This window comes from Portunus trituberculatus, chromosome 32 (genome assembly GCF_017591435.1).
Source record: "Portunus trituberculatus isolate SZX2019 chromosome 32, ASM1759143v1, whole genome shotgun sequence".
NCBI lineage: Eukaryota > Metazoa > Arthropoda > Malacostraca > Decapoda > Portunidae > Portunus > Portunus trituberculatus.
Window position 1 is genome coordinate 8,370,691 of NC_059286.1, and position 14,803 is coordinate 8,385,493.

The 14,803-nt window shown below is 45.1% G+C and overlaps 3 protein-coding genes across 11 annotated transcripts in view; 2 read left to right on the forward strand and 1 right to left on the reverse strand.

Annotated features, from left to right (window-relative positions):
- The window catches only part of LOC123512075 (peroxisomal acyl-coenzyme A oxidase 3-like), a 97,508-nt gene that overhangs the window by 21,722 nt on the left and 60,983 nt on the right, over positions 1 to 14,803 (reverse strand). Inside the window, exon 1 of one of the 3 annotated variants that reach the window (XM_045268266.1) lies at positions 91 to 285. The exons of the other annotated variants lie outside the window; for them this stretch is intronic. The gene's annotated coding sequence lies outside the window, so the exon portion shown is untranslated. Of the gene's footprint in view, positions 1 to 90; positions 286 to 14,803 lie in introns of those variants that run through there. 3 annotated transcript variants of the gene reach the window in all.
- On the forward strand, positions 10,524 to 12,529 carry LOC123512076. Its single transcript, XM_045268269.1, has 2 exons — positions 10,524 to 10,885; positions 11,346 to 12,529. The coding sequence occupies exons 1-2, from the start codon at positions 10,874 to 10,876 to the stop codon at positions 12,033 to 12,035; spliced, it is 702 nt and encodes a 233-aa protein (XP_045124204.1). The 5' UTR covers positions 10,524 to 10,873; the 3' UTR covers positions 12,036 to 12,529.
- Positions 14,647 to 14,803, forward strand: part of LOC123512072 (neprilysin-like) — a 63,209-nt gene continuing 63,052 nt past the window's right edge. For 4 of the 7 annotated variants that reach the window (XM_045268253.1, XM_045268257.1, XM_045268258.1 and 1 more), the window contains exon 1: positions 14,666 to 14,740. The gene's annotated coding sequence lies outside the window, so the exon portion shown is untranslated. Of the gene's footprint in view, positions 14,741 to 14,803 lie in introns of all 7 variants that reach the window. The other 3 variants (XM_045268254.1, XM_045268255.1, XM_045268256.1) reach the window with 3 other exon arrangements.

Consider the following 14,803-nt stretch of genomic DNA (forward strand, 5'->3'; position numbering starts at 1 on the left):
AAGACCACTTTTCCCTTACTTCAGAGAGAGAGAGAGAGAGAGAGAGAGAGAGAGAGAGAGAGTCGTATTTCGGAAAAGCTTTGCTCTTACCACGACTATTTACCAAGGCCACATGGATGATTAGCCGCTAGCGAGGTTTTCAAGTGTTTCTACAGTTAATAACGCAAAAATCTTGTCACTCTGCCTCTAAAACCATAAACACACATTAAAAAATCGTGCAATTTTAGACAACGCCTTTCGAAATAGTGGAGATGAAGCACAGAAATGTTAAATGTTTGAGAGAGAGAGAGAGAGAGAGAGAGAGAGAGAAAGATGGAGAGAGGACGAGACACAAAATACACATTCACTCTCTACCTTGCCTCTCTTTGTTTACATTTTATGCAACTAATTCTTTATTTGCAACAGCGCCAAATAATATTCTTCACAAGATTTTATTCCTCCAATGTAGTATGACCAGCCGCTCAAGTTATCTTTTTCCATCTGTTTCTATTCAATGTTTTTTTTTTTTTTTTTTTTTTTTACAGTAAGGCCTATAGCGCCTGTAAGCACACTTGAAGAATGTATGGGAAACGCTGTTCAGCTTCTGCCCATTAGTGGCGCAGACAATTTTATTTATACTGGTACCCATAATAGGGCCCATATCACCACACAAGCTCATCTTGGGTGTAACCACCTGTAGAACATGGGTATCATGGTGACATGTAGATAACTTTAAACCACTCGACAAATGGCAAAGTGTTTAAGACTGTACGTGGTGGGATTCGAACCTACGCGTGGACGTCGGCCCGATCCCACGCTATGTCACACTTCAGCATCTTTCCATCTTTCTGTCTAGTCTACCCACATTCCATCTATCCATAACCAGTATCATCATTGCCTTCTTCACTGGTTCCTCCTTATTTCTTCTCTTCACATGTCGAAAATGTCTCAACCTTGCCTTTATTGCCTTCTCTTTTACGTTATACACCCTACACATTATTCTTATCGGCTATAATCAGAAACGCCTTCCCCCTCACTACGACAGTTTTCCAAGGCAACAGAGACTACGTGCTAAGTTTTCAAGACAGTTTTTCGTGCTAATAAACTAGAAATCTTGCCAGTCTATCACCAGAACTATCAAGTACTATTAAAAACACGAGTATCTTCAACTGGAGCCTTCGGAAAGCAGTGATGGCGAGAGAACAAAGCGTTTCAGAATATAGCAGGCTTTTACTTTATTCTCTGTCTACCCACACTCCTTCTAGCCATTAACCAGTATCATCATTGCTTTCTTCACTGGTTCATCCTTATTTCTCCTCTTCACATGTCGAAAATCTCTCAATCTTGCCTCTATTCCCATCTCTATCATGTTACACACTCCACACATGCTCCTTATATCTTGACTTTCTGTTTACCCACATTCCTTTACCCATAACTAGTACCATCATTGCCCTTTTCACTGGCTCCTCCTCATTTTCTCCTCTTCACGTGTCCATTATCTCAACTTTGCCTCTCTTGCCATATCTTTTACGTTACACCCCTGACACATTCTTATTGTTTTGTCTGCCACATTCCTTTACCAGTACCATCATTGCCTTTTTCACTGGTTTCTTCTCATTTTCTCTTCACGTGTTCATTATCTTCCTCTCTTCCCATCTCTATCATGTATAATTTAGGGTTGCCACCCGTCCCGTAAAATACAGAATCGTCCCATATCTGAGAATAAAATGTTGCGTCCCGTATTGACTCAATACGGGGCGCGGTTTGTTCCATATTTTCCAGTGCCCACTGCATCTCTCTACCTGTTGTAACTTGTGCCTCTCTTGCACGGAACCCGAGTCCCTGACTCCCTGTCGAGTGTCGTTAGTTACGCCCGCCTGCCTCCCTCAGAGCTCAGTAACGCTCACTCACTGAGACGCTGAACATGACTAATTGTTTTCTTGACTACTCCTTTACTGACTACTGACTCCAGAGGCTAATGTGGTATGTGAAATCATTTTGTTGGTTTTATTACTTGTTGTATAAGTATTCTATGCATTTTTCAGGAGTGGGCCTTAAAAACAACCGTTTTTTTTTTCCCCGGGCCGGCGGAACGCATGCACGCGCCACGCGCCCGGAACGTCCCGGCGGCCGGTTCCCCGGTAGAGGTGTATTTTATTTTGTAAAAGGTGGCAACCCTAATCATGTTACACACTCCACGTATGCTTCTTGTATATCATTCTCTGTCAACTCTTATTCCTTCCACCCATAATCAGTACCATCGTTGCCTTTTTTTACTGGTTCCTCCTCATTTTCAGTTTTGGCAGAATATCCTCTTCCAGCTTCCTAGTGACTCGTGTCTGTACGGGTCTTATTACACCCACGGTCCAGATATACAATTAGGTCTTTCATCCGCGCATCCACGGTCACGTACGTGTCTTTGACTCATGTGGGCCCTGGGTCGGTGTGATGAAGGAATATACAAGGATCCTTGGTGTGATGCCCAGGCCGCAGGGGGCCCCTGCGGCCAGGGGTCCAGGGCAGGGGCCCAGCAAGCCAGTCAGACCCTGACCTCTTCCCGTATGTGTCACACGCGCCCAAGCAACCGTAAATCAAGCATAATCTGACCTCGCCATCTTGAGACCAATTTTTAGTTTTCCTTGATAATGTCCAATTGTTGTGTTGTGCGTTGCTACCATAATAAAAAAATATATATATATCTACATTGCACTTTTCCATACACTCATCTAACTCATCCAGAATTAGCTCTAAATAGTTATATATTTTGGTTCAAACGAACATTCTTAGGCAAAAACACAAATTTTCCAAGACCATGGTAAGAAAAACAGCCCCACACCATGAGGAGGAGGAGGATTTGGTGTTAGGCGCCGCAACAACATTGGTCATATGGCGCCGCATGAAACTATTTAATTAAAACCAAAAGGGTTTAAAACAAATCGTAAAATAACTAAAACAAGTAAAAACGAAAAAATTAATGGTAATTAAAAACCAAAAGCTACAATAATATACATAAAACATTAAAATACATATAATAAAATTAAATAAAATTCACAGCTTTGGGAGAATGCCAGCTTCTCCCAAAAATCTAAAAACGTCATGGCCTTGGGCCAGACACTTTGGTCCAAGGACCTTTGAGATATAATAGACACCGCTATCTCTACCGCGACAGCGGTAGAGGTAGCGGTGTCGTAACTCTATCAAACTAGGGCACTCTACCAATAGGTGCCGCACGGTAAGCGGCACCAGGCAGTCATCACAGTAAGGTTGAGGGTCCCTGGTCAACAGGTACCTCTGTGTAAGGTACGTGTGACCTATACGCAGTCGCGCCAATAAAGTCTGTAAACGTCGATCTCGAACATGGGTGTATGTCCAGTGAGGGATAGAGGAAATAGTGATCTCTCCCATTTTCGAGGTTGCGACCCCCGTTAGCCATCTCCTCTGCCAGATTGCTGCAACTGCCTCACGAATTAGAGGAAAGACATCTCGAAACGGAACAGACGCAGGAGATGGAGCGCGACTTGCTGCCTCTTTAGCGAGGCGATCTGCGTGTTCATTCCCTGGAACACCAACGTGACCAGGAACCCAACAGAACCCAACACGATATCCTCGTTGTGTAAGAAGGTATAGCCACTCCAGGGCTGATAAAACCAAAGGGTTAAAGGATATAGTGCAAGAGAGAGAAGTAAGAGCACTGCGACAGTCACTAAAAATTGTAAAAGACGAAACCGGTAGAGTAAAAATTATTTGTAAAGCTAGGACTATGGCAGACAGCTCCGCAGTAAAACGGATGCCACTGAAGGAAGGCTGCCAGACCGATAAAAGAGGAAAACCACACTAAATCCAACGCCTGAGTCGGATTTGGAGCCATCAGTAAAAACAGGGATATCATCAGAATGCATAAAAAAGTGTTCTAAAAACCGTGTGTGGGACAGAGCTGGCAGAAAATCCTTCTTGCCATCCATGGCAGGGCATAATGAGATAACAGGAAGCTGCCAATAACCAACTCGCGGGAGACGGAAAGAGTACACAGGAGTGGGGTCGATAGATAACTCTGCCATGAGATTTGCAACACGTAGGCCAAAAGGTTTAGGGAGACTCGGTCGAGTGACATACGCCTGCGAGCGCGAGTCCCGCAACATTGACACACAGGGGACAAAATCAGGCAGACGGTGGGTGCGAAACCAACACCGGAGCATCGAAGATTGGCGCCGGAGGTCGAGCGGCCAGAAACCAGCATCCACTAGAAGGCTAGGTATTGGAGATGTCCGAAATGCACCCGTAGCCAAGCGGACCCCAGCATGATGCACGGGGTCAAGCGAGCGTAGTCGTGCATCTGTTGCGGATGAGTAGATCTCACAGCCGTATTCCAGCTTCGGAAGTATGAGTGTACGGTGAAGCAACAGCAACGTGTCCCTGTCCGCACCCCAAGAGGTATGACTTAAAACCCGAAGAAGGGATAGTGCCTGCCGACAAGACGCCTTAAGAGAGCGAAAATGGGGAACCCAGGTGAGACGGTTGTCAAATAAAAGGCCAAGATATCGAGTCGCCTCCACGCATGAGAGGCGTCTATTGGCGAGGTATAAATCCGGGTCTGGATGGACACCACGGTTGCGACAAAATGCATGGCTACGGTCTTCGAGGTGGAGAATCGAAAACCGTTCATGTTGGCCCAACTGGACACCCTATTGATCGCCAGTTGGAGCTTGCGCTCAATCAGTGACATCCTAGAAGCAGCAAAGAGATGCACAAGTCGTCCACATATAAAGAACTGTGAACGCCATCCGGTAGAGTATCTATAACACCATTTATTGCAACTGCGAATAGCGTAACACTAAGAATACTTCCCTGTGGGACACCGTCATTTAAAGCTGTAGCATCGGAGAGAACACTCCCAACTCGAACCCGTAAAAAACGTCTGGATAAAAACTGCTGGATAAAAATAGGAAGGTGGCCCCGAAGGCCAAAATTAAACAAAGACTGTAAAATGCCATGACACCAAGCCGTGTCGTAGGCCTTCTCCAGGTCAAAAAAAGACTGTTACTTGATGGTGGTGATTAGCGAAGGCCTCACAAATGGAAGACTCTAGGGATAAAAGAGCATCAGTAGTAGACCTCATCTTTCGGAAGCCGTACTGTACCGGTGACAAGTACTTCCCCCTCTCCAAATACCACATGAGTCTTATATTTACCATCTTTTCTAACACTTTGCAAATACAGGACGTTAAAGATATAGGACGGTAGTTCGTAGCCTGGAGATTATCTTTCCCAGGCTTCGGAAATGGGAGAACCACTGCCACAGCCCAAGAAGATGGAAAGTCACCGGTATGCCAAATCATATTATAAAGATTTAAAAGAAAGTTAAAAGCAGTGTCAGACATGTGGCGCAAGAAGGCATAAGGTATATCATCTGGCCCAGGAGAAGAGTCGTGACACTGGGACAAAGCGGTCCGCAACTCGGAAGCAGAGAAAGGGACATTATAAGACTCCTCCAGCGGAAGAAAAGTTTATGCCGAGAGATTCCATTCTCTGGCGGTGACGTGCGCCCGGAGCTGCAGGATGCCTCTGGGAAACACTGGCAAAGTGCTCCGCGAAGAGGTCAGCGACATTCCTAGGGTCTGCCACCGTTCGCCCAGCAGACAACAAAATTGGTGGGGAAGGAGCAGAATACTTCCCAGCAATTCGGCGGACTTTGTTGAAGACATCCGTAAGAGGGTGCGGACGTTTATGGAAGAGACATAGGCTTTCCACGAGGCTCTTTGTGCCTCTTTCAAAATGCGGCGGGCCCGAGCTCGGCATCGCCGAAAAGCTTCCAGGCACTGCGGGTCCCCACGATGTCGCCGGAGACGAGAGAAAGCTGCCCGTTTCTCTTTACCGCTGCAGTGCATGCTGCGTTCCACCAAGGAACGGGACGCTTAGTAAAGCGACCTGACGTCCTAGGGATTGTCTGAAGGGCTAAAGAAATAAAAAATCAGTAAAATAATCAACAGCCTCAGCACAAGTAGAAAAGTCAGCCAGCGGACGAATAAAAGAGCTAAGGTCTGTGAATCGACGCCAATCTGCCTTGTCTAAAACCCAGCGTGGTGGCCGGGACTGTGGCTCAGATTTCACAGATTGCAATAAAATCGGAAAGTGGTCACTACCGTGTAAATCCGGTAGGACTCGCCAATTAAAATCAAGGAAAGAATTAGATGTACAAAGAGAAAGATCGATAGCTGTAAAAGTCCCAGTAGGAGTGTGGAAATGTGTAACATCCCCAGAATTTAAAATCTCCAATCCCTCATCCTCAATAAAAGAACCGATTAAAACCCCACGAGGATTACTAGCACCTTCATCCCACAATGGGTGACGGCCGTTAAAATCTCCCAACAAAAGAAAAGGCGGAGTCAGCTGACGCACCAGGCCGTCAAGCTCACCCCTGGAGACAGGAAGCCGAGGAGGAGATATAAACTGCAGATGGTGTACAGTCGTCCCATAAAGACCTTAACAGCAACCACCTGAAGGGAGAGTTAAGTTGTACCGGGATAACAGGTATATCCTGACGGACTAGAATAGCTGTGCCACCGTGGTGGCCCTGGTCAGGAAAGGAGTGTTAAAAAGCACGATAGCCAGGAGGACTAGAATAAGTACTATCACCTATCATAGTCTCTTGTAGAGCTACACAGGCTGGAGAGAACTCCGACAGCAAAGCTCGGAGTTCCCCCCACGAGGCGCGAAGGCCTCTACAGTTCCATTGTAGAAGCTTGAAGACGACTATTTGGGTGCAGTGGACGAGCGAGCCTTTTGAGGCTGCCCGTGACTGACCTGACTAGAAATAATCAAACGACGAGAAGACACCGGGAATTGAGGTGTGCCGGGTCGTTGGACCTCAGCCTTTCGGCTTATCGGTGGGTGATGCGAACTATCATCACTTTTACTGGTCCTCGGAGGACGAGGATCAGGCAGGACTGCACTTTCCGATACAGTTGGTCCACGAGGGACGGCTATGACAATATCATCGGACGTCTCCATGCTCAGACCGTCCTCATCATAAGAAGCCCGATCTGAGACGGAGGGCGTCACAGAAGGCTGGACAGAAACTACTGGAGCTACCCTAGCAGAGCGGTCCCTGGAGGACTCACGATTATAAGCACCGGGAGAAAACTTAGACTGCTTATGCTGAGCTAAATCTAACGACTCCGCAGAGCCGCGGTGCCGCTTAGTTAGACCCTTGAAAGGCTTAGGAGATACAGGTGGCAAATGGACATCTACTACATGGGTGACTTTGTTCAAGTCCGTATTTTCTCGTCACTTCTAAGAGATGACTCAACCGAGTCATCAGCCAAAATGGCAAACCTGTTAGCCAGATAAACAGTACCACCCGCCCCAACAGAGCGAGAGGTAGCAGGAGGAGTTGTCTTCGGACCGGCAGACTCAGCCGAAGAGCGAGCGGCCAATGAAGCATAGGATGTCGCACCAGTACCATCCTTCTGGCGGTACAGGAGTTCACGGCGGGCGCTACCGAGGCTGATAAACTGACTATTGGCAAGCTGTAGAATGTCCTGCTCCAGGCGATACCTGGGGCATTGCCTGGAACGTACCTGGTGAGCATCACGACAATGAAAACAATAAGCTGCACCATTGCAATGCTCCTCTGAATGCGAGTCGAGTGCAGAGCAATTACCACATCGGGAAGCTTCCTTACACGAGCTTTTCCCGTGACCGTACCCATAGCATGAGAAGCACTGAAGAGGGCGAGAAACAAAGCGCCTCACCCTAAGGTTGATAGGACCGATATTAACACGGTCAGGAAGGGTGGACCCAAAAAAAGTGAGAAGGACCATGTTGGAGGAGTTCCTCATCTTAGTCACCTTTTGTACTGAGCTAGGGCACATTGCTAGTATTTCCTCTTCTGGGAATTCATAGAGGTCTTGGCTATAAACACAACCTTTGCTATAGTTAAAGGTGGGATGAGCCTTAACAGTCTCAAACATGCTGTCAGAAGGGCATGGGAGATGTTGCAACATCCTAGCTTGCGTAAGATCTTTTGCTCGCACAAGCACCCCCTTCCCATACTTTTTCAGATTCCCCTCAGGAATCGTGCCGATTTCTTTGGACAGGTACCGGGAGGCATGGATGAAATTCCACGCCCATTTCTATAGTACGCCACAAACCAACGTGGAGGTGGGATCTGGCGGACTGCTGGAACTGAATTCTCTAAATAGTTTTCAAAAACATTTGGGATGTAATCCATGTCACTGTCTGAAATATTACGTGACTGGAGAAATTCAGTTTTAAAGCCATGGCCGGCGAGGGGCAGAGATGCTACATGTTCATAAGCTAAACGAGCTTCATCACATGACATAAACGTTACATAGCAGCGGTTAGAAGGAAAGTCCTTATCATAAACCAGTCGAATGCGAACAACCGTACCATACGCCTTGAGAAGTGAGTGCAAGGCATGATAGGAAAATGATGGATTAACATTTACCATTACAAGAGAGTCATATGCAGCAGAAATGCATCCCTCAAAAGAACTTCCAGAACAGGAGACTGCTGTGGGAGGCCCCTTGTGGAGGGGAATCCTCCTCCTTACTCAGACCTGAAGATGACGTCTCGTGGGCCAGGTCAGCCACCTCACGAGAACCTGAATGTTTTTTGTGTTTTCCCATAAAAAAACAGCTACACAAAAAATTGGCTCCAGGGGCAAGAGAAACCACCTACTGGGACTACAATGGGAGGAAGCGCTGGCTGCCGTGGACGGGTGGTACCTCGTCCCCATGCGGACCAGTCATTTAAAAAAAAAGGCCCCACATGATACGAATGTTTGTTCACGACAGAGCTGAGTTACCCCTCCCAAAGCATCCCAGCCTGGACACCCAACCATCCAGCACAGGACAGCCCCTATTGGGCGATCCCTCCAGCGGGTGGCTCCGCTGGTCTACTGGTAGCCTACGTAGGAACCATTTAGTATGGCCCCTCACTGGCGACCGTACTAGCATGGGTAGCCCTCTCCCCCTCGAAAGGGCAGAGCAGGGGCCTAAGCCCCTCTAGCCTAGCTCGCCAGGTCACAGGCATAAGAATAATTAGTAAATAGGTGACGAATGACACGAAGTGATGTGTGTTGGGGCTGATTTGGCATAGTGGCGAGCCGGGGATTTACCACAGCGTCCACACCCAAAGTAGTCCATGAGCCAAAACCCAAAATTAGGGGTTCGGGTACCAAAAAGGTGAACAGATCCAACATGGATTTTCTGTTAGACTGACATCTGAAGTGTCCGAAATCACTTGATGGACTTCTCAGACTGGTAGCTTAATGCCTGTATGGAGGCCATCTTTAAGAATGGTTGACGTTTTGGGGGAAAAAATCAAGACATCATTAAAAGGACTGTGACTACTTACAGAAATGTTACAGAAAGGTCTAACATAGTTCATTGGATTTGTAATGAAATTCCACGTATTTTCATGTACAATTTTCTATATTATACTTTGTAATTAGATCAGAAATAACACAAATGAAAGTAAAAATTAGGCATTTTCTACATTTTTCAGCATAGACTTAGCAAAGTTTTTCATAACTCCTTTTTAAAGCAACACTGGACAAAGTTTCACCTTTGGGCATCTGCTTCACATCCTAAGCTATCTGTATAATAGCTTGTTTGTGTTATTAATGCATTCTCCGAATTCCAGAAATCGTATTAACGAGATAGCGTATTTTCGGCAAATATTCAAGCTTAGTAACAAGCCAATATACACTTCATATAAAACGCATATTTTCTATCTATCTATCTATGTATCTATTAATATGCCTGTGATGTAATTGAAACTGTCTTTATTTCAGATTGCTAAGATCCAACATGGCGGAGCAATCAATGAAGAGAAAAGACCTAACCCTGATATTGGTACTGCGCAATATGTGGGAAGGACTCACCTTTGGATAAGCTTATACTGCCAAAGGACAGTGACTCCTGGCAAACACTTTATCAAGCAGCACTGACAAGAAACGTCAACTCTATCATCAAACTGTACGTGGACGACAAGACGATTCCAAACATACTGTATCACCGAGAATGTCGGTCTGACTTCACGCACAAGAAACATCTGGCAAAATATCAGAAGTCTGTGGAGGTGTCTGTTGAGCCTCAGTCGGAAACAAGACACTCCCAACGCCGTGTCCCTGCTCAAACCTCAACAGTATATGACCCAATCTGTATATTCTGCCAACGGGTATCCAAGTATGTCAAGGGTACCAAAACCAGGGAGCCTCTAACCCAAGCTGTAGACCTAAGAGCCGACCAAAGGATTCGAGATGTCGCAACCCATCAATGTGATGATAGGATACTCTCTGTTGTGTCGAGAGATATCGTGGCTGCTGAGGCCCATTATCACGTGACCTGTTACAAGCTGTACACCCGTGGGCCACATTCTTCACCTGAATCGACAGAAAAACCAAAGATCTTTATTCTGAGGAAGAGAAAACAGCGCTTGATTTCCTCTTCCATTACATCCGAACTGACATCTTTTTAAATCCGCGAATAGTTCCTCTAGCTGACATCACGAAACTTGTAACCTTTCTAGTTGAGAAGGGCTGCATCCAAAAGACTCCACAAAAAAGCACCTCCGCAGAAGATTAGAACTGGAATTTGGGGAATCTTTGCATTTTTTCACTCTATGCAACAGGGTGTATGTCAGGCCACAAAACCTTTCCATAGACTCAATTGCAACAGATTTCCTGATTCTTCAAAATAAATTTGAAGCATACATGAAAAGCAAAGATACTGAACATCTGCTCATGAAGGTAGCTCTGCTCCTGAGAGAAGATATCAAATGTTCTACCAATGAGCAATCTTGGCCACCACAACCGGATGAGCTGACAAATGCTTACGTCAAAATTCCTGAAAATCTCAAGATATTCTTAAATGTACTTCTTGGTGGTGACCAGGTGAATGTATCGGATCGAACCACTAGAATCTCATGGTCTTTGGGTATGGACATAATCAATGCTGTCACGAATGCTGTAGTTGTGACACCAAAGCATCTACTTTTACCATGGGCAATCAAGACACTAACCGGTAACACTGAACTCATAAGGCAGAAAAGAATAGAGACCAACTTGGGTCTGTAATGCTCATTGTCACATCTGGTGAAAAGAGTTTCAAGATCACAAAGGCAGAAGTTACAGAGGTGCAGGAACTTGCATCTTCGCATGAGGAGGCTGATACACGGTTGATGATTCATACTAGGCATGCCGCACAAACTTATCCAGAGGTGATCGTCATTTCAGAGGATACAGATGTTTTTGTTATTCTCCTTGGGGTGCACTCAGAGATGGGAAGTCATTCGAAGTTTATATTACGGAGAGGCAAGGGCAATAAGATCCGACTCATCGATGTCACCAGGCTTGCTGCAGTGCTTGGTAAGGATGTGTGCAGGTCCCTAATCGGACTCCATGCTTGGACTGGCTGTGACACAGTTAGTTCCTTTGCTGGACAGGGGAAAGTCAAAGCGCTTGCCTTGGTACAAAAGGAAAACAAATTTAAGGTGGCTTTTGGAGACCTCGGCCGGGAGTGGCGCGTGACAGAAGAACTGTTCGATATAATTCAAGAGTTTACGTGCAGGCTTTACTGCCGCAACACCAGTGTCTCAAAGGTTAATGCACTGAGGTATGACATATTTCAGGCAAAAAAGGGTGACGTGGTTTCTGGCCAGTTACCACCATGTGAAGATGCACTTCGACAGCACACCTATCGAGCTAATTATCAATCCGCGATATGGAGAAGATGTCTAAAAAATCAGCCTTCTGTACCAAGCCCAACAGATGGTCATGGATGGAACATGACTGATGGCGACATAGCAATTACGTGGTACACCGGAGCTGCAGCACCAAATGCTATTCTCGCTTTACTGGTCTGCAAGTGTTCCCGCTCCTGTGGCAGTGACTGTCCATGTGTTCTAAATGGCCTACAGTGCACACCTGCTTGCAAGCTACAGAACTGCAGTAATTTGCAAGATGATGATGATGATGACCAGGAGGAGCAAAATCAGGATTTGAACGACAGTGAAACTGAAGATGAGGACTAAAACTTAAAAGACCAAAAGAAGCACAGGTTCCCAAGACACTTACAGCGGAGGACTATACCTGGTGTCGCCGTGAGCTACTGCTAACTTATACATGATTGATAGATGATCTTGATTTCAAAGCAAAGCAAATGTATCCACATTTTGTTGTCACTTTTATTTTATGTTTTAATTTTGATTTTTCAGCAAGTTATCTGGACGTTTGACTGCGAGCTACTCATAACTTGTATTTATTGCTCAAATGATAGGTTTCATTTTTGCTATTTGTAATATACTGATAATGCTATTAGAACTCAAGTAAAGTATTGTAAATATAGCCTGGAATGTGCTACAGATGCCCAAAGGTGAAAAATTGTCTAATGTTGCTTTAAAAAGGAGTTATGAAAAACTTTGCTAAGTCTATGTTGAAAAAATGTAGAAAATGCCTAATTTTTTACGTTCATTTTTGTTTTTCTGATCTAATTACAAAGTATAATATAGAAAATTGTACATGAAAATACGTGGAATTTCATTACAAATCCAATGAACTATGTTAGACCTTTCTGTAACATTTCTGTAAGTAGTCACAGTCCTTTTAATGATGTCTCGATTTTTTCCCCCAAAACGTCAACCATTCTTAAAGATGGCCTCCATACAGGCATTAAGCTACCAGTCTGAGAAGTCCATCAAGTGATTTCGGACACTTCAGATGTCAGTCTAACAGAAAATCCATGTTGGATCTGTTCACCTTTTTGGTACCCGTTTCCGACCTGGCTCATGGACTAAAGTGACAGAGCGTGGTTTGACTTAAAGGCGTTGTGTCGTCTCTCCCAATTTCTCTCACTACTCTCCACGAATGCTAACTCTATACATGACTTTGACTTTATTCTTTATTTATTTTATTTTACTTATTTATTTATTTTTTTATTTATTTATTTATTTTTTTTTTTTGCTACGTGTGTTATTGGCATGTTAATCCAGTTACACTGCTTTCTCTCTCTCTCTCTCTCTCTCTCTCTCTCTGTGTGTGTGTGTGTGTGTTTCACTGTTTGATCTGCTGCAGTCTCTGACGAGACAGCCAGACGTTACCCTACGGAACGAGCTCAGAGCTCATTGTTTTCGATCTTCGGATAGGCCTGAGACCAGGCACACACCACACAACGGGACAACAAGGTCACAACTCCTCGATTTACATCCCGTACCCACTCACTGCTAGGTGAACAGGGGCTACACGTGAAAGGAGACACACCCAAATATCTCCACCCGGCCGGGGAATCGAACCCCGGTTTGTGAAGCCAGCGCTCTAACCACTGAGCTACCGGGCGTGACCGGGCGCGTGTGTGTGTGTGTGAAAGGCTATTCCCTCACGGAGACTGTTTTGAAAGAACTGATAAAAACTCAGAAAGTTAATGAAGCAGCAGCAGCAGCAGCAGCAGTAGTAGTAGTAGTAGTAGTAGTAGTAGTAGTGGTAGGTACACATAAACCGGATTTGACTTTGATAAAATAAAATTGAGCTAAACACGTGTCACTAGATCTTTCTACCCCCCTCACCCCCAGAAACCCCTCATCCCCCATCACATATCGCCGCTCCCTGATATCTTATTATCTGCATTTGAACTCTCTCTCTCTCTCTCTCTCTCTCTCTCTCTCTCTCTCTCTCTCTCCAGATTTTGCATACCATCCTTGTTGAAATACACAAAAAAAATTCCACCAATACCTGTTAATCTACCTTGGTTTAGTAATGAGAACATAACTAACCCTTTCTACACTAGGGCACCGGGAGGCCTTATTATCATGAGATTTGTGTACGATTAGACCATTTTATTTACGTCAGGAAGGGTATCTGGAAGTCTGAAGATTAATGGCCAGTCTTCGCCATTTCAATCCCCCACATGAGTTTCTGAAGCTGTAAAAATTAAAACACCAAATAGTACACAGAATGAATATGGAAACGAGTCATGGTACTAATGGGGTCAAGTGACTACAGAACTCAACCTTCATATTATAAAAACTAAACGCACAAAAGAAGTGAATAAATGGCTTCTTTTCAATGATTGGGCAAGAATGTGGATCCTGTTATGTTCTTGCACCCTTCATGTTGCTTCACTTGTTTTTTGTTTTTGTTTTTTATTATCATTATTACCTTTTGTTCTCTCTCTCTCTCTCTCTCTCTCTCTCTCTCTCCTGTGGCCAGAGATAATTAGCCGGGTTCCCAAGTGTATTTTTCATGTTAACGTAGAAATTGTGCATCTGTCAGTACAACCTGAGCAAAAACACTAAACCTCTTTAAAAATTATGGAGACTGTGTGTGTGGAGAGGGGAAGCGTGTGTCGGAGGAGGAAGGAAGAAAAGAGGAAGGTGTTTGAGAAGGCCGATGGGCAGTGAAAGAGACATACTCGTAATGGGCGTGGCTGTGAGAGAGAGAGAGAGAGAGAGAGAGAGAGAGAGAGAGAGAGAGAGAGAGAGAGAGAGAGAGACGGCAGCGTCCCGTATCATCTGATTTCCCGTCTCTTATCCTTCAGCGGGAGGAGGAGGAGGGGAAGGGGAGGGTGTTGTCTGCAGGATGGACGTTGGAAGTTTTGAAAGGGGGTAGGAAAAGGGGATGGGGAGAGGGGGGTGAAAAGAAGAGGATACTGTTCAGTAGAAACCAATTAGTCATTTCTGGCTGTGACTTTGGTGTGTCCAGTCAGTCAGTCAGCCGTTCAATCAGTCTGTCGGTCAGTTGGTCAGTAAGTCATATACATTACTTTTGTATGTTGGTCGGTCTGTAAGTCATAAAATATTTCTAATAT